The 25,742-nt window shown below is 37.7% G+C and overlaps 1 protein-coding gene across 2 annotated transcripts in view; it reads left to right on the top strand.

Moving 5' to 3' along the window:
• OPRM1 (opioid receptor mu 1) overlaps positions 1–25,742 on the top strand; it is a 159,497-nt gene that overhangs the window by 14,695 nt on the left and 119,060 nt on the right. The window contains exons 2-4 of one of the 2 annotated variants that reach the window (XM_060167262.1): positions 17,879–18,231; positions 19,146–19,666; positions 22,279–22,323. In XM_060167262.1, coding sequence (XP_060023245.1) covers positions 17,879–18,231; positions 19,146–19,666; positions 22,279–22,323 — 919 coding nt within the window. Of the gene's footprint in view, positions 1–17,878; positions 18,232–19,145; positions 19,667–22,278; positions 22,324–25,742 lie in introns of those variants that run through there. The other variant, XM_060167263.1, reaches the window with a different exon arrangement.

Here is a 25,742-nt window from a genome sequence, read left to right as displayed (position 1 = left end):
TTGGAAAATTGTAAGCTCCTTGAGGATGAGACTATCTTTTTTTTTTTTTAACATTCTCCTATCCCTGAATTTAACAGAATAACAAATGGTAATAGAACATAATGTAGCTGAAATGTTTCAGTACATTGAATATACTGATTATACTGTTTTGTTAATATTGTATTTATTTCAGCCCTCTGTGTTTCAGTGTCCCATTTCTGGTTGGCAAAATTAGAACTTTTAGAACATTGTTTCTCTGAGTGTTACTAGTGGAAAGAAACTTGGAATTCCCAAAAGTAAAATTCTTATAACACAAGTATCTTTTGTTTAATTTGAGAGCAAAAATATTTTCTGCATTCAAGTTGAGACGAGCACCTGAGTCCGTAGAGTCCCTGCCTTCTCCTTCTTCAACTTCATTGTCTGCAGGAATCCAAATGAGAGGGGGGTTATAAGGAGATAATAGTGACAGAAAAATTAGATCTGCAAGAATTAGTTCTGGAAGAATCTGAGAAGAATTCATGCCTCTGTCTCTCTCCTGAGCAAAACACCAGACAAACAAGCAAGGGTCAAGTCAGCTGGAATTACTGCCAAGTGAAAGTAACCAGGCTTGTCAGTGTTACTCCAGAGAGCCTGAGTAAGGTCAACAGATGCCGAAAGTACTAAAAATCCTCCTTCTCACTCATGACTCTCACCTATAAGTTTCTTTGCTTCTCAAATGTTTATGGAGTCACTTAGGAAAAGTGTGGAAACCTATCCTATTCATCTTCCATGCCAACTTCTATCCCAGTTCATTTCCCTTTCCATGCTTTAAAAGCAGATTAGCGAACGTGAGGTATCTGGGGAGATCACTAGTACATGGAATCTTGCTTCTTGCATCAACATGATAAAATGAAAACTGACAGACGCTGGGAGAAGAATTCTCAGTGGAGAGATTTTTTTCTCCCCGAAAAATCAACGGACATATGCCTCCCCAGGAGAAGAAAGACGAGGTGACAATAGCCCTAATATCAGGAGAATAACAGGAGTGGGGTTCTTCCCAGGACATAGAAAGAGAGAAATCACAAGATAACATGTGACTAAGGAATCCAGATCCAGCTCAGCGATGTGTCACACAAGAAGTCACCCTAGGTGACTAAAGGAACTTTTCTGGTCTCAACTATGGACCAAGCATTTCACAGACATTTAAAAGTACAAAGTTTAGGCCAAGAAAAAGACGTTCTACTTCACTGAGCAGAAAATAAACTGGTAAAATTTGATAATTATTCACGATCAGTAAAATGGTAGTAAAATTTGCCAATTTAAATGTATTTAACAGAGGTTTGTATCTGTTTCTGGAAAACAGGTACATGATAGACTAATTGGAGAAACTAGATTTACATTTATTTCTGGAAAACAGACATTAGATAGACTTATTTGGGGTCAACTTTCTACTAATCCCTTCCTGCCACCATCAGAGACAAAATCCTTGGCGGCCTGGGCCCGTCATATAACTCCGAGAAACAAATTTAATACTTTCACGGACACTGTCCATGTGATGAAACAAATGTCGAATAATTGCAACTTTCTTGAAAACTGAATCCAAGTTTAGCACTTCTTTCAACATTGCCATATCACCTGTTACCTTGCCATGATACCTAACATACCGTTTGGAAAGCACTTGTTTCTGGTCTCTCACCCGACTGAAGGGCCTTCCAAGATATGTCTCAGTTGAGAACCACTGCCCAGCACAGTACTCGGCAAAAATAAAAATAAAAAAAGGTGTTAAATAAACGTATGCTTGACTCAGAGTTGACACTTAGAGGGTTTTATGATGGAAAAAGTCATTAGAAAAATACAAATGGGAATATTTTTTATTTATGAAAATTAAAAACGTGTATAATTCTTAAGATGTTCTATTTCATACATAAAGTCCAATATAATTATTAAGCTAGGAGAAATGTGAAATATAACTTTGATCACAGAGTTAGAGCATTAAACATACAATGTTATGAGTTTATCTCTACCTATTAAGCTGATGGTGATTTGTATTTTATTTTTTATATTCTTCAGATTCTAAACAAATTGAAGTGCAGTGATAGAATGAGGAAAACCACAATTAATAATATGAAAATAAAAGGGGAGAAAATTTCAAAGTAATAGATGATCCTGAAATGTAATAAAATATTGCATTTGAGAGTTTTTTCACTAAAATATAAATCAAGGTCATGTTTGCAGTTTTCCTATTTAAAATACTGTTACATACATTCATTAGTGACTAAAAATGTTGTCAGTGCCAAGTGATTCTATTCCAAGTGGAAAACAATTCTATATTGATTTAATAACCCTTATTGCACCATAAGTCTAAAATTTCAATCTTTAAAAATTAAAGGGAATTCCTTGCTTTACCAAATTACTGGTTTATTCATGAATCATATTTTCTCCTAACAAGTGCTGTTGAATTCTCCACACGGGAAGGAAAAATACGTTCCAAAAAATCTCTCTGCCTGAAAATACTTCTTTAAAAATCTCAACAGGGCTTCCCTGGTGGCGCAGTGGTTGAGAGTCCACCTGCCGATGCAGGGCACACGGGTTCGTGCCCCCGTCCGGGAGGATCCCACGTGCCGTGGAGCAGCTGGGCCCATGAGCCATGGCCGCTGAGCCTGCGCGTCCGGAGCCTGTGCTCCGCAGCGGGAGAGGCCACAACAGTGAGAGGCCCGCGTACCGCAAAAAAAAAAAAAAAAAATCTCAACAAATTGCTTTTTGTTTCCTAGAAAAATCCCAGGTCAGCATGATAGTTAAGTTATAAAGGATTATATAATTCTTGGATGGAAAACAGTTATTATAAATACATGATTTTATATATGCCAAGATCTACAGGCACTAATTGCATTACTATTATTTTTTCCTTCAGTTGGTCCTGAAAGATTTTTGGAGAGCTTCTGCTGCAGGAATTAATTGAATGTGAAAATATTTAGATATCAGGAGGTGCTATGACACATTAAAAGGGATAAACAGGGAATGCTCATCAACAGTTCTGACAAATAGAATTTAAATTAAGTCTTCATGGATCTTAATTAAATCTCTGTTGCAAAACCCAGGAGCAATGAGAACATTCTTATTTCAACTCCCTACACAGTATCCTAATGTATAATTCTCTCCAACGTGTTGTGCTAATATTAAACACTGCTAATGGTTCAATCTACGGGACACACACACACACTCACACAATAAAATATCCAACCTATCCAGGCATTTAGTTTTCATAGCAGCAAACACCCAAGTATTTCAAATTTACTATGTTAAGCATTGTTGTCCTTGACAGCTGCTCTGAACCTCAGTTCTCTTTAAAATAGGGATAATACTCATAGTTGTTTTAGCTAATAGGATTTTTGTGAGAATCAGTTTATACAAATGTATATATAAGTGTTTGTAAACCCAACTGCACTTTATAAAAGTTATTATTTATCATACAGAGAGCTTATATTACATGGTGCATACTGTAGTAGTGTAATGTAACAGCAAAGAGCATAAACTATAAAAAAATAGGTGTGGACTTAAATTCTGCCTCTGCAACTGTTGTTCTTGCACAAGTTACTCAACCTCCATAAAAGTTGGTTTATTCATCTACAAAAGAAGTGATCATGTGCAACTTACAAGTGTGTTACGAAGATTAAGTAATCAAGTGAACTGTGTATAGTAACACCTAGCACAGAGTGAGCACTCAGTAAATGTTGGCTGTAGTTGCAACGCTCAAAAAACAGCACCTATGACCATCATTTAATTTGTCTTAATGGTAATTTTGAGTGGTGATATAATCACCTCTTTACAGTTGTGGAAATTGAAGCTCAGCCACGTGGCTAAGGTCACAAGACATAGCACTTAGACCTATGTATCGTACTTCCAAATCCAATATTCATCCTACTAGGCTATGCTGGAGTTTTACTCCTAACTTGATTAAAAAGCCAAATTGGGAGAAAATTAAGAAGATCAAGGTACTTTTAGTTACTCATTGCTGTGTGGGTTCATAGCATTTTAATAGGGTTGGCCTCACTCTTAAGATTAAGTAAACATTGGTATGACTGGAGAATTGTCACGAATGAATGGTCCTGCCTTGAAAGGTAAGATTTTTGATCTTTAATCTCCTAACACTTAAGATTTTAATTAAGGGAACATCAGATAGTCATTTTAAAATTCAAAATAGCTCTAAAAGATATTGAAAATAAGCACAATAAATATAAACCAGATGACTACAATTGAGCAAGCAGGTCTTTGCTTTGATGACTTCTAGACCTAAAGATGCACATTCAGCAGTAACTGAAGCGATAGGTGCATAATAGGTGAGGGGAGTTAATCTGCAGCCTGAGGAGGGTGCAGCTAAGGATGCAGCATTGGTTGTAGCCTCTGAAAGAGGGGAGCAGCCCTGATAAAAGGGGAGATAGTATGGAATGTGAGTTTTCACAGCCCCCAGTTCCACCAGCAATAGATTCTGCCTGCTACAGATAGACACTGGGTGAATGTATTTGCCAAGATTCCAGTGGTGCAGGCAGCTTTTGTGGCCACCATGCCCTCTAAGTGGCCTGTACCCATCTGTGGACACCACTGGAAGATACCTATCACCTCCCGCCAGTCGCTGATTGCTGTTGGTCTGCTGCTGCTGGCCCCTCCTGAGGCGAGGACACTCTACTATCAATGCTTACCAGACAAAGCCACCAGGAATACTGCTGGGAACAAAATTTGTCTTATTAAGTTTGTTACAACAAGGAAGACAACATCACAGGAATTTTAATTTATACTTGATGATTTAGAAGAGGATTCAAGGAAGCAGAGGTCTGTTTAGATTGGTCACTGTCTCAAAGCAAGAGGAATTTGAAACACGGGCATCAAAGATTTTTTTTTAATCTAGGAGACAGAATTAATAGAGTAGGGCTAGAGTTGTCATTGAATAATAAGCAGCAGTCACTTAATGTTAATCAGGAAAGGGGAGATGTTTGTTATTTTTATGGTTATGGGTGATCTTGGTTTTATCTCTGATCCTGCATGGTTATAGAGTCCACTTGTTTTTGTCTTGTGGCATCACGGTCACAAAGTCTTCATCTGAGGTTGATATTCTATGGAATTACTTTCCACAAAGGAATATCACAACCTGGCTGTTAGCAACTAGACTTGTTCCCTAAAAGCTCTCAGGGGCTTTTTTCTTTCTCACCATTACTCAACCCCACTACTCTCACATGCCATTCCCTCTTCTCCTCTGGCAAGAGGGGAGGGGTAAAAATGTAGATCAATGTGAGAATGATAAGATGACATAGGATGGGGAGGTATGATTTATTCTTAGGGGTTGGGAATGCTTTAAGAACATGAGATGAATAAGAATTTCATATTTAAAGAAATTATATAGATGTGGGCATTAGGGTCAGGAGAATTGATCCTGTCATTCAGACAAGCACGTAGCAGAGTACAGATTGGTCCTGGTCTCTATACTCCACAGGCTTACAAACAAAACAACAAAACAGATAATACTAATATAATCTGCACGTGTGTTACATAGCACTGAGATTTCATGTGCAAGCATACAAAAGGTTGAATTTTTTCTCAAGTTCATTAATAGCACAAGATTGCCCTTTATTACTCAAACTAAAAGTGAATATGAAACAATCTTTCATTTTCAGGATGATCGAGAAGAGGCACAAAACTTTACTTCTGACCCCTGAACTCCAGAACATCTTTCAGAAATTATCTTTTAAAAGAACACAAATTAAATCAATAAATCAATGAAGAGCCATACATAAATTTTTGAAAATGATAGAGAAATTCTTCGTAGGCAATATGAATGCTTAAATAGTCTTTTTTTTAAATAGATTTATTACATTTTATTTATTTTCGGCTGCGTCGGGTCTTTGTTGTTGCACACGGGCTTTCTCTAGTTGCGGCGAGAGGGGCTACTCTTCGTTGCAGCGTGCGTGCTTCTCATTGCGGTGGCTTCTCTTGTTTGTGGCACACGGGCTTCAGTAGTTGTGGCACATGGGCTCAGTAGTTGTGGCTCACAGGGTCTAGAGCTCAGGCTCAGTAGTTGTGCTGCACAGGCTTAGTTGCTCCACAGCATGTGAGATCTTCCCCGACCAGGGATCGAACCCAGGTACCCTGCATTGGCAGGTGGATTCTTAACCACTGTGTCACCAGGGAAGTCCCTAAATGGTCTTATTCAATGTCATTCCTACTTTCTCTTCTGATGTTTGAACCAACTGAGAGATAATGCAAAATGAATCAGCAGAGAAAAAAAATGTCAGCTTTATTACTGATAAATACTTTGCTGATATGACATAGCTGTACAGTAATAATGGCTTCTTAATTAAATCCCAGAATGAAATACACTAACCCACAGGCCTGGACCACCAGAAACTTCTCCATACGGGGACCAGCTCCTTTAAAATTTGGAAGCTGAAGTAGTGGGATGTAACATGCATTTTCTTTGAGCAGCTGAATCTCAGAAAGCAACAGGAAAAGGAGCAGAGCTGTACATAACCAAGTCTTTATCTTAAACATAAACTAGATAAGTCATTCCTTCTTTTGAAAAGAGTGAATGATGCAACAGAAAGATCAATAATGTTAAGATCATAATAACGTTACTGACGACTTTACTCTCGAATTATGAATTCAGAAGAAAGGAGATTCTTTCACTTCAGATAAAGTAAAATGCTAAAAGAATGCCTGGGACAGAGAATAGACAGTGTGAGCCTCATGTTGGGGAGGGCCCCCTGAGGGTTCCATAATGGGGTAGATGTCCACAATGGTGGAGGCCATGTGAGTTGACCCTTGTGTGTTTTCCAGGCTACAAGCTAGACAGAAGCAATAATGTCCATTTGAAAACTGGTGCAGTGCTTGGCGCAGAGATACTAGGCTGAACCTGGAGACCAGCAATGCTCTGGAGGATTAGAAGGTAGCCACCTGTGTACTATGTTGACCTCAAGCCCACCCCATCCTCCATTCTTATTGAGAACAGTATGGTACACAAGCCTCAGGAGCTGATTCCAACCCCTGTCCCGTCAGTGAACAGTCTAGCAAGGAATATTAACTTTAAGAGTCAACGCAAAATCAATGGTCATCATATTGTTAATGAGTGACTACACCATGAAAGAGATGGGAGAGGGTGCATAACAAACAGAAGAATTTACACTTGAGGAAACAGAATTAAAAAGTAATCAGATAAGGACTTTAAAATAAGTTATATTTAATATCTTCAGAGAGGTGAAAGAAAGTATTGTTTCCATGAAACAAGGAGAAGCCATCTGAAAATAAGAAGAGATGATTATTAACAAGCAAAGCATAGCAGCTAAGGACCCAAATAATGTGAACTCAAACCCTGCCTCCAACAATTGCCAGTCAGGGGTCCCTAGGGCAAGTTATCTAACCAGTCTGTGCCTTAGTTTACTCATCTGTATAATGGAGATAATCATAACACTTACCTAATTATTTAACAAATGTAGAACACTCAAAGCAATAGCCTACATATAAGTTTCTTACATAAGAAACCAAATTTGAAATTCTGAAGATAACAACCACAATATTTGGCATTCAATATTCTATGGGTAACACAAAAAGAGGGAAGATCAAGAGTATGTTCGTGAGCTGGAAGAATGTAGTCAATGAGATAGAAATGGAAAGGATGAAAAAACAAATGCGATACCAGAAGTGTAGACAGAGAAAAGCTATCCATTAGAAGTAAACAACAGAGGGAATGGAAGAGAGGCACTATTTGAAGAAATAATAGCCCCACATTTCCCATAACTAAAGAAAGTGATGAGACTTCAAACTAGAGGGACTCTCTGAGTGACAAGCACAATCAATCTTTAAAAAAAGTCTCATCATATATTAATGAGATTCCAGAACATAAAAGAGATAAAATTGCAAGACAGAGAAGGGATAATTCATTGCAAAGGAAGAAAACCAGAATTTTCCATCAACACCATTGGAGTAAAGAAGAAGATGGATGGAATAAAGTGAGCCAAACCATTGTGAATGTCAAGCCAAAGTAGATATTTCAGAGGTAACTCCCTCAACATACTCTAGAAGCATGTTATTTAGAGGTATTGAAGTAAAGATTAGACAATCAGTTACAAATACTGAAAATGACCACATAAGCAATAGGAATGAGATAGGAGAAGAGGAACTGACATTTTTCATCACAAGGATGAAATTATGTTCAGGTGTTTCTTGAATACAGATTAACAGTATGAACAGTATGGAGGTTCCTTAAAAAGCTAAAAAATAGAATTACCATATGACCCAGCAATCCCACTACTGGGCATATACCCAGAGAAAACCATAATTCAAAAAGACACATGTACCCCAATGTTCATTGCAGCACTATTTACAATAGCCAGGTCATGGAAGCAACCTAAATGCCCATCGACTGACAAATGGATAAAGAAGATGTGGTACATATATACAATGGAATATTACTCAGCCATAAAAAGGAACGAAGTTGGGTCATTTGTAGAGATGTGGATGGATCTAGAGACTGTCATACAGAGTGAAGTAAGTCAGAAAAGAAAAACAAATATCATATATTAACACATATATGTGGAACCTAGAAAAATGGCACAGATGAACCAGTTTGCATGGCAGAAATTGAGACACAGATGTAGAGAACAAAGGTATGGGCACCAAGGGGGGAAAGTGGTGGGAGGGGTGGGGGGGGTGATGAATTGGGAGACTGGGATCGACATGTATACACTAATATGTATAAAATGGATAACTAATAAGAACCTGCTATATAAAAAAATAAATAAAATTCTAAAATTAAAAAACTAATAAAATTTTAACTTCTTAAAAAAAGATTAAATATATTTTTAGATAACCAAATAAAATTAGCATTTTTGAGCATCTTCTATATGCTGGGCTTGGAAGAGTAACAAGACTCAAATCCTACCTCTGTGACATTCTGATACATTAGAGGGGGGCAGCATGGAGCAGTGAACAGACCTGAGGTAACACCACTTCTGTCACTTATGGGCTTTACAACTTTGGGTAAGGTAGCTGATCTCTGAGGCTTAGTTTGCTCATCCGTAATATGGGGATGATGAAGTACCTCTCCCTTCAATTTTGTAAATTTACTTAGTGCAATGCCAGGTCAGTAGCCAGTATTAATGAACGTTACTCTTCTCATGTATAAGAAGATGTTTAGAAGGATGTTGGCTCAAGTGCTATCTCCAGGTGGTAGAGTTCCAGGTTTCTATTTCCTTTGTGCTTTCCTGTATTATTTATTTTTACAATAAGCATGCATCATATTTTTTAATTAAAAATATATTCTGAAAAATCTATATTTTAAATTTTTAAAAGGATATTTCAGTCACATTTTAATAACCTCATAATAAGAAAGGCCTTTAATGAAAAATGGGCACACACACACATACACACACCATCAAGGAAGTTAAAATTCAATAGTTTTAAGGAACAGCAAAACATGGTGAATATTTTTAAGCAGTAGCAGTCTGAGAATAAATATTTACAGTTACAGTATACGTTTTAATCTCTGACAAGTCAATAAGAAAAAAATGAGCAAAAAATAAAAACAAATTATTAGAAGAGGCAGTATAATTGACCAAGGAATACATAAAATTATTTTCAACCTCTAGAGTAATCAGTAAAATGTTGATTAAAATGATGACATATTACATGTCATTCATAGATTGGTAGATATTTTAAAGTTTTTTAACAATTTTGCATTATCATTTCTTATAGGTAAGTAGAAAATAATTTAATTTTTTCTCTATCCTAGTTGATCAAAATTTACTTATTTTTATTAGGACTATAGGAAAATGTCTTTCCATTCTACAAATTTATATTGGAATTGTAATGTAAATTTTTAAGATGATCACATTTGGGGAAATTTCTATCAAATTTCTTATATGAGCTATAAGATTTATAGGGAAATATGTATCATATAAGTAAGAAGTGATCTAATCTATTAGAATATATAAAATATGTGAGTTCACATATAGACATACTCATGGCTGTGGTACTGCTACAGACTTGTGTTTTCAAAAGCAAGAATTCTGATAAATTCTATTTCACGCAACTGCCATCAGTGTTATAGTCTATGAATAATTGCGTTTTACATTGTATAATCAAATATAGTCATGATAGAAAATAACTATTTTGTTGGTTATTGATAAAAATCAAACCTCCCATTTACAAAAATGTATGTCTCCTGATTAGAAGAGTTTTCCACAGAAGAGCTTCTAGCTCTGACATTTTACAACTCATTTCTCTCCCATTCACATTCTGATGCATCATGGATAACATATTCACACCTTCTGTCTCTCCCTTGTTCTCTCCTTCTCTTCTTTTCTGTCCCTTTATGGAACTTTGTTCTTCTCTGACTTCAACATTCTTCACATTTTGCAACATACAAAAAGGCAATCTCATCCACTTGCCTGACTGGAATTAACATCTAGAGGCTGATGACATAAATAAATTGCTCCAGCTGAACTGCAAACATATATTTGGCTACTTGATAGTCATTTTCTTTTTGTCCCACAACACAGTACACTCAAAACTGAACTTTCTATCAACACCAAAACTGCTTTTCCTCTCTTCCTTCTCTGTTAAACAATGATATTGCCATCTGTCCATTCTTCTATGCTAGAATTTGGGAGTCGTATTTCACCCTTCCCCTTCTACTCCCTATTTCTAAAAATTTAATTAACTTTTGTCTTCCTAGTTATCTCAGCTCTCCATTTGATGATGTTATTGATTTAATCTTCTTCAATGATGTTATTGATTATTTTGCTATTATTGATTGTGCTGATGGTGACGGTAGTGTTGTTGTTGGGGGGTAAGAAAGAATAAGCACACTTTGACAAGTATTGCATTTGAGAAGTCAGTAGCAGATTACAGATGTCCCAAAGAGAGTGGGAAAGGTATTCATGGAATTTGAGAGAGAGGTTGTGTGTCAACTACATAGAAATGATAGGCTTAAATCATGGATTGTGAAAGAGTAAAGCAAAGGAAATGGAGCAAACTCAATTCTCCTTTAAAAAATATGATTCGGTTACAACATTCGATATAATGAGAAAATATCTCAAAATTCCCAAGATATTCCCAGCATGGGCATCTTTGAAAAGAAGATTAAGAAGCTTTGCATGCCTACCTTGCTTTAGCTACACAGTGGGTTGAGTATATCAGCAATGAACATCCAGAAATACACATGGCCCACAATGCAGTTACAGCACAGAAGGTACGTTTCTGTTTTAAATGAAGCTTAGGGAAGTGGAGGGAAAAGGTCTCAAACATTTGTATGTCTCTCTGTGCTTTGTTTCTTCCACCATAAAAAAAGGTGATCAGACTGTGTGGTCTTGAAAACCCCTTTCAGATCTTACTTCTCATCATTCCATGACCTTCTATGACCAAAGTTCTTTTTAATTTGACAACAAAATGACAAGGCAAAAAGGAATATTCCCTGTTTACTTCAAAAGCCACGGATTCCCTAAAAAAAAAAAGGTTGTTTCATCTTATCATAAAGAAAAATAATTATAATCCAAACCCTTCTTCCTGTATTCAATTCCATTTACTGGTGAGCATCTTGTGCTGGATTCTGTTTTGAATGGATAATTTAATTATAGCTTTTTAACTTTTCTGTTCATGCTATCTTTCATATAATACTTGAGTGATTATACGTACATCATCACAAAAAGTATAGGTGAAATCTTAAATTTGTTGCACTAAGTGCAGTAGATAATAATTCTACTCATAGTCTACTCTCTCTAAAAATTTATAATCTACAGCATACACTTGAGCTTCTTCAAAAAGCAATTTTCTAATATTGACATTGGTAGAATTGTTTTATTATATTTTGAAGTTTTCTCTTTTGTTCCTTCAATATTAAAGAAATACCTAGGGATATCTTATTATTTGATGTTAGTGGTAATGCATCTTTGATTATTTTTTACATTCAGAACTTTCAGATCCTAAAATAAAAGGAATTTCCTTTTCTCTTAGAACTCCCAAGTTTGGAAGCTAAAGTATTTCTTTTTTTTCTTTTGGCTGTGTTAGGTCTTCATTGCTGCTCACAGGCTTTCTCTAGTGCAGCAAGCTGAGGCTACTCTTTGTTGCAGTGCATGGGCTTCTCATTGCATTGGCTTCTCTTGTTGCGAATCACAGGCTCTAGGCGTGCGGGCTTCAGTAGTTGCAGCACGTGGGTTCAGTAGTTGTGGTGCACAGGCTCAGTAGCTGTGGCTTGCGGGCTTAGTTGCTCCAAGGCATATGGGACCTTCCCGGACCAGGGATCAAACCTGTGTCCCCTGTATTGGCAGGCAAATTCTTAACCACTGCAGCACCAGGGAAGTCCCTAAAATATTTCTAAATTTTAAGAAGCAGGCCTTTAGAATAAAAATAAAACATTGTTATCTAAGAAGCAAAAGGCTGAGACAGATATTCTGATGCTGTTTTTGAAGCAATTTGGTCTAAAGAGATAAAAATCTATATTTCAGGAAACAAAAATCTAAAGTCACAGATAAGAATATTTCACCAAATTATAATGGTTTACGTACATCAGAGGATTTAGCATGGTAATATGTTTCTATAATAGGTAAATTTTATTTATCATAGAATACAGGAATCAAGGAAAAAACATTATTTTTTTTCATATAAACTTCTGATGAAATAAATATCCTGAAGTATATAAAATTTTCAGAAATCAAATAAAGCAGAAAACAAGCACTTCCGAAAGGTGTAATGCAAACAATGGTCAAGCGAAGTCTCTTGGCCATAATGGAAGAGTCTTTCTTTTCATTTTCTTCCCTCTCCATTGATGTATGGGCCTGTTCTTTCCCCATCCTCCACCTCAGTTCCCAATTCTAACAAGAGGATTTAAAGAGCCTTACAAAAATGCATGCAACAAAATAAGAAAAATAAAGAAGAAAATAGACAAATTGGAAGCCAAAAGAGAATGAAATGATGTGGTTCGCAGGATGCTCAGTACAATAGAAGTATATTAGATTCTAGTGCCATTAGAATTCTATGCAATTATTAAAAGGAGCCACACATTTTATTCTGATTTTTTCTAGCACCAAATGCGAAAATAAAAATATGATTGGTTACTCGTTTTGCATTTTCTATTTATAAAGTTCATCCACTGCTTGAAGAAAGCAGACTTTTGTTCTTGTTCCACCCGAAGGCTATTTTTTTCATGAATTTTCATTAATGGGACATGGAGTAGGAGGAAAGTAGGAATATAGAGAACAACAACAAAAAGGCGGTATGAATGAAAAAAAAAGAGTACCACTCAACAAAACAGACTCTGATGGTTGTTACACTCCGGTGGCACAGAGACAGAAAGAGGTAATTGACCTCTGGAAGGAGGTGCCTCTCTGTTTAATTTCCTGTAAACCTCTCTCTGTCTTCTCTTCTGAGACAAATTAGTAAACAATAATCACTTTTCTGTCTGCAGGGCTCAGAGGTCTCAGAATACTACTTTCTCCTTTTGCTAGTATAAACTCATTGGAAATTTGGTCACTGACCACAGAAACCACTTTGAAATAAATGTAAGTAAAATGTTTTAGAATATTTTATAGCAAAGTGAGAAATCCCCTGTTCCCTCCACTAAGCTAGTTGAGAAGATAACAGGGAATAATAAACTAATATATGGTCTCTTTCTGTGTTAATATCTAATGAGAATGTATCATAGGTTTTGGTTGTTTTCAACCTCTCTCTCTCTCTCTTTCACACACACACACACACACACACACACACACACACACACACGTACGTTTGCCTGAGACAACAGAATGGAATGGATAATAAAGGAGAGATTCAGGTAGGTACTAATGTGACCATTTTCTTCATCTAAATAATAACCTGAAATGTAGGACAAGTGCCTTTATTTCATTGGATTTATCCAAGTAATCATGAGTATTTAAAGACAGCACTCTAAGTAGGTTTTTTCTCCATTAAAAATGTGAATTTCTCTATGTGAGAGTAAGTGGATATAAAAGTCATGACAGATGTGAAAAAGGTATCTTTCCCAGCACAATGCTGAACATATAAAAGGGGCTCATTGAATCCTTACTGAGTTAGACATCTTTCTTCTTCACTGATGTTAGAAAAAAAAAAAAACCTCCATTTGGTAAAACATGAAAGGGCAGAAAATCAGCCCAAGAAGAGGTGAAAATCTTCTGTACATCCCAGCTGGTTCTATTGTGAACTCCTAAAATAGGTAGAGAGCCATGTGAAGCACATGATGGGGTACAAAGCTGACAGGCTGGATTCTGGGATACTTTCTTCCTCTTTTCAAGCATCCTTGGTCTGTTTTTTTTTCTGGACAGAGATAGGGTCATCACAATTCAAGAATTAACACAAAAACAAAATAGAACAACAACAACAAAAGGTTTGCAAAGCCCATCCCATTGGTATACAAGAGTAATTTATTCAGTTTGGCTTCATTTAGCACCAGTGGGTCAAAAATCAATGATGTTTTGGTAAGTGGTAATATTTGGAGAAATGGAATGAAGAATGCATCTGAAGATAAATAGGAATTATAACCACAAAAAAGGAAGGGTACTTACAAACCAAAGGTATGTATGGAACACAGGAGAATAGGTGAGCTGCCAATGAAATGGGCTTATAATGCCTCTTCCCCAACACAGCATCTGGAGGCTTCATAAAATCACTCTAACGGGTCAAGCATTGGAGGTCCTGAGAAGAATATTTTTTTTAATAGTTGCATTGTAATTCATTTGGATTCATATAGCAAATAAACTACTCGGTCATTTAGAACAAATTTTTTAAAATACATACTAGGAAAATTTCAGTGGGCTAACTAGAAAGGAAAAAATAGCTTGGCTCACCGCCTAGAGGAAAAGATCTAATTCAGTGAGCATAGCAGGAACAGTCAATGTCAAAAAGGTCCTGTAGTACAGGTGAGACACTCTGAGAACGTGTCACCTATCCCTCCCAGTTTGTTTTGCCCACTTTGCCACTAAACTCATCTATGACACAGTAAGAACTCATAGGTACAAAAGATGGAAAAAGGATTGTGTGTTGACATCCAGGAGTTCTACTCAGACCCACCCAGGTAAACTGAACCCAAAGGTAATCCTTCCTCCGGCTCACCTCTTCGGCATGCTTGCTAACTCTGGTTCGTATACTCCTATAACTTATAGTGTGACTCTGATTGTTCCTGTTACTTTCCTGGAGCAATGTTCATGCCACCACATCAGAACAGAACAGAATGAAAAGCCCATGTTTGCTGGACTGCATGACCCCTTTTCTGGTCAGACTATCCCTTCAGATTGAAGGCTTTGGAGATATGCCAGAGGCAAGTGGAATTCCCAAACTTTTAGTCTTGTATAATTATTCTCCTCCACATATTTTGGAAACTGCTGAACCCTCTCTTATATGTTGCTGTGATTCAGAGGGTAAGTAATTGGGATATGAGTACTGGCTATCTTTAGAGGAAAGCTCTTTGGATAAACGGAGAAAAACAGCATTATTCCTGTAAAATGCCAATTGACATAGCTTTTATAGATAAATATTCACTTTTCCTTTTGTGATGTGGAAACCTAACCTAATTTTGTTTCACAAACATCTCATTCTGGGGGAGGAAAGGATTTTTTTTTTAATGAAACAATCATACATCCATAAGTACCTGGTGCTAAGATGAGCCTGAAGAAAATGTTAAAAGTATGATGAGTCATAAACTGACAGTAGAGAACCTGATTATTTGACATAAAACATTCTGCTAAAGATAAGACGTGAAATGTAAGGTCTGCTGGCTCGGAAGTGTCTAGTGTGCCTTTACATCATGCAGGATTTAGGCATGGGTTTCTCTCTCACTCTCTCAGATCCACACGCTATGGGTTAAATCCATTTTCAGACAGGCTCTTCCAACAACTACATACCTTGCATCCTCTCAGGTTTAATTATTTAAAACTAATATACTCTTTCCCCAGAAGTCCCCCCAAAATCTCACCGGCTCTAGTTGAAACATGAGACCATTGCTGGGCATTCACTTTAAATCTTCATGCCTTGAGCTAGCAATGGAGCCCATCGCAAAGTACGTGGACTGAGAATGGGAAATGAGTGGCTCCTTAGAGTGAAATTGAGGTCCTGTTACCAACAGCAGAGCAGATAGACGTGGAGTGTCAAATATATTTGACAATTTGACAATATATTTGCTAGATATTCTTCTACTATCAGATATAATTCATTAGTGTCTCGCCGTACCTGTTTGTCTTCTACTTGGTAGTTCTAATTTCCGCGGCTTTGAGGACACATAACACTCCTAAATACTTATCCCAGAGACAGAAAAACATAAGTCCATGCAAATACTTGTACAAAACTGTTCATAACAGCTAATTAGTAATATCTAAAGAGTGGATGCCTCCCAATTCCCATTAATAGGTGAGTGGATAGACAAGTTATGGCATATCCATACAATGGAATACCACTGGACAATAAAAAAGAATGAATCATTGATGCATGCAACAATGTGAATAAATTTCAAAATAATTGTGCTGAGTGAAAGAAGCTAGACAAAAAAAGAGTACATATTGGGTGATTCTATTTACATTAAAAAGTCTAGAAAATGAAAACTAATCTATAATGACAGAAAGGAGATCAAGATCAGTAATTGCCTATAGAACAGTGGGAGTGGGGGTCAAGGCAGGGAGGGGCAAGATGGAAGGATTAGAGAGCTGCACAAGGAAGCATTGAGGGGGAGTGATTGACATGTTCATCATCTTGATCAAGAGTTGGCATTTTTTGCTGTAAAGGGCCAGATAGTAAATATTTTAGGCTTTGCAAACCATATAGTCTCTTACTCAACTCTGCCATTGCATCATCAAGACAGTTATAGATAAGAAGAATTAAATGGGTGTGAGTGTGTACCAATAGAACTGTTTACAAAATCAGGTGCAGTCTAATTGAGTGTGCAAGCCAATCCCTGCTCTTGGTTATGGTGATGGGTTCGAAAGTGTGTACATATAGCAAAACATCAAATTGTATACTTTTATTATATGCCTCCATAAAGTTATTAAATAATAAAAACAAGACAAACAACCTTAGCTTCCCCATCACAAAGTGGATAAAGTCTAATCTTCTTACCATGGTATACAAGTCCCTCTATGAACTGGCCTCTATATTCCTCCCCTATCAGATTCATGGTCATTCCTGCTGGTATTTTTACTCTTTCAGTGCCAAACATACACATCATGCCATTTCACCTCTATGCCTTTGCTCGAGCTTTCTCTCTGTCTTGAATGACCTACTCCTACCAGCTGTAAGATTAAACTTGCGCATGTACACTCTCAAGATGCATTCCTTCTTTCCTTAGGATACCCCTACTATTCCCTTTGCCTCATCTCTATGACCCCATAATAGCCTGTATATTTGTGTGTGTGTTCATGTGTATGTGTATACACCTACATATACATACACTCTTGCACGATTACATTGTTCCATAATTTTAACTATATAGCTGAAATTTTTCTCATATATTTAGAGTTAAAACGTATTATTACCCCATGTCTGGATACTTGACTGAGCCCTCCCTGTGTCTATTACACCTATCACAGTGTCCGGCACATTTTTTAAAAAAGCAAATAAACCAATAAATCAGTATGGCAGCTCTTATTATAACTTTTTTACAGATAATGAAACTGATAGTTAGAGAAGGTATATATATAGCCCATAGGCACGTGGTTATAAATGGCCAATCTAGTACTGTGAAAGAGTTCCTCTGTATCTAATCTCAAATGCTTCCCACTAATCCTTGCAATTGTTTTTGCTTTGGTTTTGGGGGGGTTTGTTTTGTTCTGTTTTTTTGTTTTTTAGTTTTTGCTTTTTAATTGAAAGCTTAACTACATTTCACCCTGATGGTTTTATTTTTTTCTGGCGGTGCCACTGCTCTTCCTTCATCTCTTAGATACACCAAAATGAAGACTGCCACCAACATCTATATTTTCAACCTTGCTCTGGCAGATGCCCTAGCAACCAGTACCCTGCCCTTCCAGAGTGTCAATTACCTAATGGGAACATGGCCATTTGGAACCATCCTCTGCAAGATTGTGATCTCCATAGATTACTATAATATGTTCACCAGCATATTCACCCTCTGCACCATGAGCATTGATCGCTACATTGCAGTCTGCCATCCCGTCAAGGCCCTGGATTTCCGCACTCCCCGCAATGCCAAGATCGTCAACATCTGCAACTGGATCCTCTCTTCAGCCATTGGTCTGCCTGTGATGTTCATGGCAACAACAAAGTACCGGCAAGGTGAGTACGGCTGCAGGCCTGAGGGATAGAGAGAATATAGACAGATATGTTAGTGAAGTCATAAGCCAAGTAGAAATTATGGAGTGGTCCCATGCTGTAGACAAACTGTAATTTTAATGATTCTTTTTAGCAAAATAGTTTTGAATATTTTGAAATAGGAATTTTCCCCTATAATTTTAAGTCCAGTAAACATTTGAAAGAGAAGATAAACCATAATCTATCGGTTCCTGATTTCTCTGCACTTACTTCATCAAAATGACAGGAAAATAAGAACACAGCTCTTTCAAGAGTAATTAGAGCTTAAACCCAAAGAACATTAAGTGGAGGCTTGTTTTAAAATCTCGAGTGGCTGCCTACATGACAAATTTATTTTTTTAGACTTCACTTCAGAATGGTAAACCACCCATCAAAAAGTGGAGTTAAGGGAATCCCCTGGTGGTCCAGTGGTTAGGACTCAGCACTTTCACTGTGGTGGTGGTCGGGTTGGGGAACTAAGATCTCGCAAGCCACATGGGTGGCCAAAAAAAAAAAACCCAGAAAATGAAGTGAAGACATCCGTTACCTGGAAACCCCTATAGAATCTTGACAGTGATTATATTTTTATATCAGCCTAGACCCCATAGAGGATCTAGCTCACGGTGAGAGATTCATAACTGTTGACTGAATGAAAGCTTAACGTCATCAAAGTGGAGAACCTAAATGACGTATCTGGAAAACATAACTCTCCTGAAAATCAAAAGAGAACTGAGTTTCTTCCATGGTTTCTTTAAATCTTCCTTTTCTGGCTTGTGTAGTAATAGCCAGAAGTTAACCCAGGTCAAGGTGATAAATTAGAGAGCAAAATGGCAATCGTAACGCCCCATGACATCATTAAAAGTTGCTGCTAGTTCTTCCTTATCATTCTTCTCTTCTAGGTTCCATAGATTGTACACTAACATTTTCTCACCCAACCTGGTACTGGGAGAACCTGCTGAAAATCTGTGTTTTCATCTTTGCTTTCATCATGCCTGTCCTCGTCATTACGGTGTGTTACGGACTGATGATCTTACGCCTCAAGAGCGTCCGCATGCTCTCTGGCTCCAAAGAAAAGGATCGGAACCTGCGAAGAATCACCAGAATGGTGCTGGTGGTTGTGGCTGTGTTCATCGTCTGCTGGACCCCCATTCACATTTACGTCATCGTCAAAGCCTTGATCACAATCCCAGAAACTACTTTCCAGACTGTTTCATGGCACTTCTGCATTGCTCTCGGTTACACAAACAGCTGCCTGAACCCGGTCCTTTATGCATTTCTGGATGAAAACTTCAAACGATGCTTCAGAGAGTTCTGCATCCCAACTTCCTCCACCATTGAGCAGCAAAACTCCACTAGAATACGTCAGAACACCAGAGACCTCCCGTCCACGGCCAACACAGTGGATAGGACTAACCATCAGGTAGGCAGCTTCTAGGATTGGGTGTACCTCCTGGGGATGACAGAAAAGTTATAGAGCTTCTTAAAAGCCAAGATTTGAATCCACTGGAAAAGGATCAGTAACCAGGGGATTGAGGCTGAGCTCTATGTATTTTGTACATATGCATTCAGATATAGAGACATTCCAATCAGATATCCATAAATCTACTAAAAATCTACTATCTTCACAGCCTTTGCTTCTATGCAAAATTAATGACTTCAGCACATTGTGGAAGTGATCTTAATCTAGAATTCTTCTCATTCCCCCCAATGTTAGGTGTTTCATGCATATCACTCCAATGTCCCTGTCACTTCTCAAAAGCCAGTCCTGCTCTGGATCTATGGTTACAGAGAAAGTGTCAGCACTTTGCCCACTGTAGTGATGGGTGACGATGTTCCCAGCAACTCACTGTCACACCAAAGGAGAAAAGAGGATTCAATGTCCCGTCCTTAACTTTGTTGAGTCACTGATTTATAAATTTTTATACCTGAGCTCTAGAGAACACATCAAACTTATTACTTAATTATTAGAACTAAATTAGTTTTGCAACAGTCATCATACCAGTTGAGGTTAGTATAATGAGGAGTGACTATCTGTTGGAAGATATATCCCTATGCACAGAAGAGTACAGATGGGAGCCTGCACGGAAGATGCAAGGTTTACACACAACAGAATAATCACATGAGAAATCAAAAAGGAGGAAAGAGAAAAAAAAATCTGTCTCTAAGTTAATATTGCCTTGTTAAGCCACTGGTTTGGAAATTTTGGAGTCTGGCCTGTAAAGTAATCAGGTATTACTGAATCATTAAAATTAACTTAAGTAAGTAAATGTCTGAATGATGGTACCAGCATCCAAAAATCACAGCCTGTGGAATTTTATAACACAGAACTCAAATTCAAACTCCCTGTGAAAGTAAATCCTCATGTCAGAATCTTAGGTAAAGTTTCTAGGGTCAGGGAGCAGAACAGTGGGGACAGATGTCTCCCTAAAAATCATCAGGAAGTCAAGTCGCGGAGCCAGAGAGAGAGCCTGGTTCCCTTAGGATGCAGCTGCCTCCTCTCTGCTTCCTGTTCCCCACTCCTCGCTGTCCCTTGTGACGGCCACTACTGCCACCCAACCCACCCAACCCAGCCCAATTAGAAGGGCTCACCCCTTCTAATTGACCACAGGACCAATGTAATATGGCCCAGAAGGATCTGCCATGGCGACATGAATCCTCATACTCTTGATATTAAATAATGTTAAAATGAACCCAGGAACTCGCAAGCCCTGGGGAGCATGAGGTAATGATGGCAGGCCTATTTCCAACCAAAGGGAAATTATTAACTTATTATGTCTCACTTCTAATTCCATTTCAGAAACAAAATCCAGAAAGAACAGTTTTTCTACTCTGCTTCTTTAATTTTTTTTTTTTTTCACATCAAGACCTCTAAGCCTGCTCCTTTTACTAAGCAGCTCTCCTTCTCAGTGATTCTGGAAATCTTGTGAATAACTTAAAGAGGGTAGGAATTTAAATAGATTTCTCTCTAACCTGAAGATAATACGTTAAAGAATGCAACTTAAAACCCTCAGTCCTAAACTAAGGTTAAAATATTTACCATTGGAGCAAAACAATGGCCATTGTAAAGGATTCATTCTCTCTCCTTAAGCACCTGTTTATACCCTCCCTCTCCTTTCAGGCACTTTGGGGAGTGGCTGCTGGTATTGTACCCTGTACCACTGCCAAGGTCTCTTGTCATAGCTGATCCTCTCAGAACCCTTCACCTGCCTTGCTTTCCTGGAAGTACAGCTCCCAGCTTGTCTGGTGGAGTGTTTTTCCTGAGTTCAGCATGAGTGTCCTTCAGCTGCCCCGACACTGCCCTTGACTCCCCTCCAAATCCAGCAGTTTCACAGCCACATGTGTGGTTCTTGCACAGCCAGAGAGAGGAGAAAGGAAGCTAACTGGGGAAGCTCTGGTCTAAGTAACTAAAAGGTTTGCTTTAAAAATACATCCAAATGGAGCTTATCTTCATTGCTGCCTCTGTGAAGCAGCATCAGTGTCAGATAACAGCAGAAACACATTAGCCCTGGAATTGGCTGCTTTCCCAAAACGCCCAGCTGGCAGAGCTGGACACAGAAGAGTGGATGCCAGGAAAAGAGGAAAAGCCACTGACATATTTGAAAATTAAGATAAATCAAATATCCCTTTCACTAATCTCCACTGAGGTGTCATCATTAGAATCAAGGCAGTTACACACAGACATCTGGAACAATACGTAAGTCTTTGGTGATCTTTTCACTAATATATCAAAATAATAAAATTATTTGGGGGAAAAATTGGAGACTTTACGGCTGTGTCTATAGGTCATTGATTCGTTTACAAATTCAGTATCTGACAGGGAGGTGTTATTTTCTTTTTTTCTTTTTTTTTTAAGTCATGAACCGTCATGTTAGGAAACAAAGCTAATTGGATTTGCATTAACTGTTTAACTGCTGTCTGTACCATTGTAGATGTTTATGTCCTGCCTATCTATGTATTTGTATTTTCTCCAAGAAATATGTTGTACTGTATGTGTCACATGTCAAGCACATTAGTCAACTTCATATTCTGCAGATCAGAGATCCAATATCAAACCTTCCCAGGGTGTCTGTATTCTGAAACTGTACACTGAGATCATGTCCATGCAACGCAAAGTCAAGTGGAGAGTTGGCAGTTATCAAGGTAATTTGATCATATAAGAAAATTATGTGCCCAAGATAAACTTGGAGTCATACTTACATAGCTAAGGGCTACTTGGTCAGCTTTTGCTGCATAACAAATCATTTCAAAATTTAATGGCTGAAAGCAACCATTTATTTAGTTTACAATTCTATAGATCAGTAATTTGGGCTGGGCTGGGCTGGGCTGGGCTAGACAGTTCTTCCAGTCTTAGCTGGGCTCACTCTGTGGTGAGCTGCCCTATCGGCTGTCAGCCAGCTGATCTAAGGTGGCCATAGCAAGAATGGCTAGCTCCTCATGGATCCTCATCTTCCATCATCTGTGTTAGCCCAGGCTTGTTCTCATGGCCATCACAGGTTCTAGGTTCAAAGGGTGGGAAAACAGACTCCACCTATTGATGGAGCTGCAGTCACATTGCAAAGGGGTGTGGATGTAGGGAGGGAAGTCATTGTGGCCACTTTTGCTAACCATCTACAGTAGGCACATGGTGCATGGGACAAGTTAGCCTTAGCTCTCTGAGAGCACAAATTATATCTGTCTTGCTCCCTCTTGTATCTCCAGTATCTGCCTAGCACAGTAAAGTGTACTCCGAAAACATCTGTTGAATAAATGAATGATTGAATAAATATCTTTTGATATTTCAGGAGATCTGGAGGGGGTAGGAATGACCCCTTTCTTGCAACTGATTGACAAGTTAAAGGATTGTGTAATACCCTGACATTATTTCAGGCTCACCCTTCAGTAAAAAAAATATTCACAGGAGGGATTCTTTATTTTTTCTCTCCAGCCTTCAGTCCTCTGATCCAAAGTTACACTTTTCAAAAATTTTCTTACATTGGTGCTTGCCTTCTAATTTTATTTTTAATAAGTGTTATTGATAAGGGGGTCAAGAACCAGACTCAGTGCCCTAAAGAGCTCATACCCTGGCTCAATGTGGAAAAAAAAAAAAAAAAGATGGTCTCATATTCTTTTATGCATTCCAGGGTCCAGCATACTGCTCCAGCTGTAGTGTTCCATGCCTGATTTATGTTCAGCTTGTTGTCTTTATGTCTTCTAGATCTTTGGTAGGTAGACTGAGGCAAAGGCATTCATTTTCCATCTGCTCTCAATGCAACTTAATTTCTTTGTACCCTGTTGTTGTCCTCATTCGATTCCACTTGGCTTCAAAACACTTCCATCATTTGCTCAAATCAGTCCAGGTCCAACTCAGACCTGAGATGCTGGCCTGCCTTCACTGCTTGGTTTCCACCCTGATCACATTCTCTAATGTATTTTTAGTTTTGACACCTAGATTATTTTTTAATGTATAACATTATATGGGAAAAGAGAAATTTGTTATGTCAGTTAGATTATTATTTAAAGAGTTTGCATTAACTATAACCATAATAATAACGCTATCTTTCCCTTATATGATAGCATGAAGATTAAAAAGTGCTTTTATCACATCAGCTTCCTATAATAACCCTAATGGGTAAACATGAAAAAAAAAATTTTCAGGGAGGTTAAATGATTATACAAGATCAAACCACCAGTAAGAGGCAGAACCCAGACAAATATCTAGACTTCTCACATTAATCCAAAACTTTTCTCTGCTATCCCACAAAATACCACTTTGCACTCAAATATTAGTATATGGTCTCAGGCAGAGGATCTCAGGCTTTACAGTGAGCTCCAGAAAGTGTAACTTTTGAGGAACTCTAAGAAATCTGGTTCACTGAGTCAAAGTAGGGTCCAATAATCTGAATTTTGAACAAAACACTAAACTGAAAGCTGATTTAAAAGGTAACTTCATCCAAACACTACCAAAGTTACTGTTTTGTCTAACCTGAGTAACCCATTCGGTCAAGCTGATTGATACTAATTTTTTTCACCAAATGAATCTTGTGTTTAGCAAAATAATGTAGTTATCTTGTGACAAAGCCTTAACTTTCTAATATATCAATCAGTGAGTCTTATAGAACAAAGTAATATAACAATGATAAAGCTAACATTATGGTACCTCCTGCTAACTCCACATCAATATGGCAAGCCCATTCCTAAACCCTTAGGTTACTATTTTTTTAGCAGTTTCTTGACATTTTGATCAAAGTAGCAGGTCAAGGAATGAGGAGATGCTTTGCATTTGCGTTAACTAAAAAACTATATTATCCCCAGCTAAACTAAAAGCAGAAGCCTAATTTGTCAAATCACTCTCAAAAGTTGGCTCTCGACTTTTTTACAAGACATCTGTGGAGAACCAATTTGAGAAGGAAAAGCATTTCAATTCCATGACAAAAGTCCCAAATGAGGATAGCTCACAAAATTACCAGGTTTGACCACATTAATGCATATTTTGTGAATGAGGCCAAAGTGGCTATTCTTTCAATTCTTTAGTTTAAAAAGAAAACAGTTCCAGTTAAGAGTGTGTGTGTGTGTGTGTGTGAGAGAGAGAGAGACAGAGAGAGAGAGAGCATACACATGCATGATATAGGCGTGCTTCTATGCATGTGCAGCACTAGAGTATATCTAAGTTTAAAATGAATTATCCCTTTCATAAATATAACAGAAGAGCTTAATATGTTTCTGTATATTGGCTACAATCTGGGATGAGAAAATATTGTTTACTTGGAAATATGTTTATTGCCACAAAATATTTGACTATTAGTAATAACAGACCTAAATAGACATTTCTCCAAAGAAGACATACAGATGGCCAACAGGCACATGGAAAGATGCTCAATATCACTAACTATTAGAGAAATGCAAATTAAAACAACAAAGAGGTATGATCTCATACAAGCCAGGATGACCATCATTAAAATGTCTACAAATAATAAATGCTGGAGAGGGTGTGGAAAAAAAGGAACCTTCCTGCACTGTTGGTGGGAATGTAAAATGGTGCAGCCACTATGGAGAACAGTATAGAGTTTCCTTAAAAAACTAAAAGTAGAGTTACCATATGATCCTGCAATCCCACTCCTGGGCATATATCCAGACAAAACTCTAATCCGAAAAGATACGTGCACCCCAATGTTCACTGCAACACTATTTACAACAGCCAAGACATGGAAGCAACCTAAATGTCCATGGACAGAGCAATGGATAATGAAGATGTGGTACATATATACTATGGAATATTACTCAGCCAGAGAAAAGAATGAAATAACGCCATTTGCAGCATGGACCTAGAGATTACCATACTAAGTAAAGTCAGTCAGAAAGAGAAAGACAAATACCATGTGATATCACTTATGTGTGGAATCTAAAAATATGATACAAATGAACTTATTTCCAAAACAGAAACAGACTCAAACATAGAAAGCAAACTTATGGTTACCAAAGGGTTTAATGGGAGGGAGGAGATAAATTAGGAGTTTGGG

Source organism: Lagenorhynchus albirostris, chromosome 12 (genome assembly GCF_949774975.1).
Source record: "Lagenorhynchus albirostris chromosome 12, mLagAlb1.1, whole genome shotgun sequence".
In the NCBI taxonomy this organism is placed as follows: domain Eukaryota; kingdom Metazoa; phylum Chordata; class Mammalia; order Artiodactyla; family Delphinidae; genus Lagenorhynchus; species Lagenorhynchus albirostris.
The sequence above is the reverse complement of the archived record's forward strand: the minus strand, read 5'-3'. Positions and strand labels throughout refer to the sequence as shown.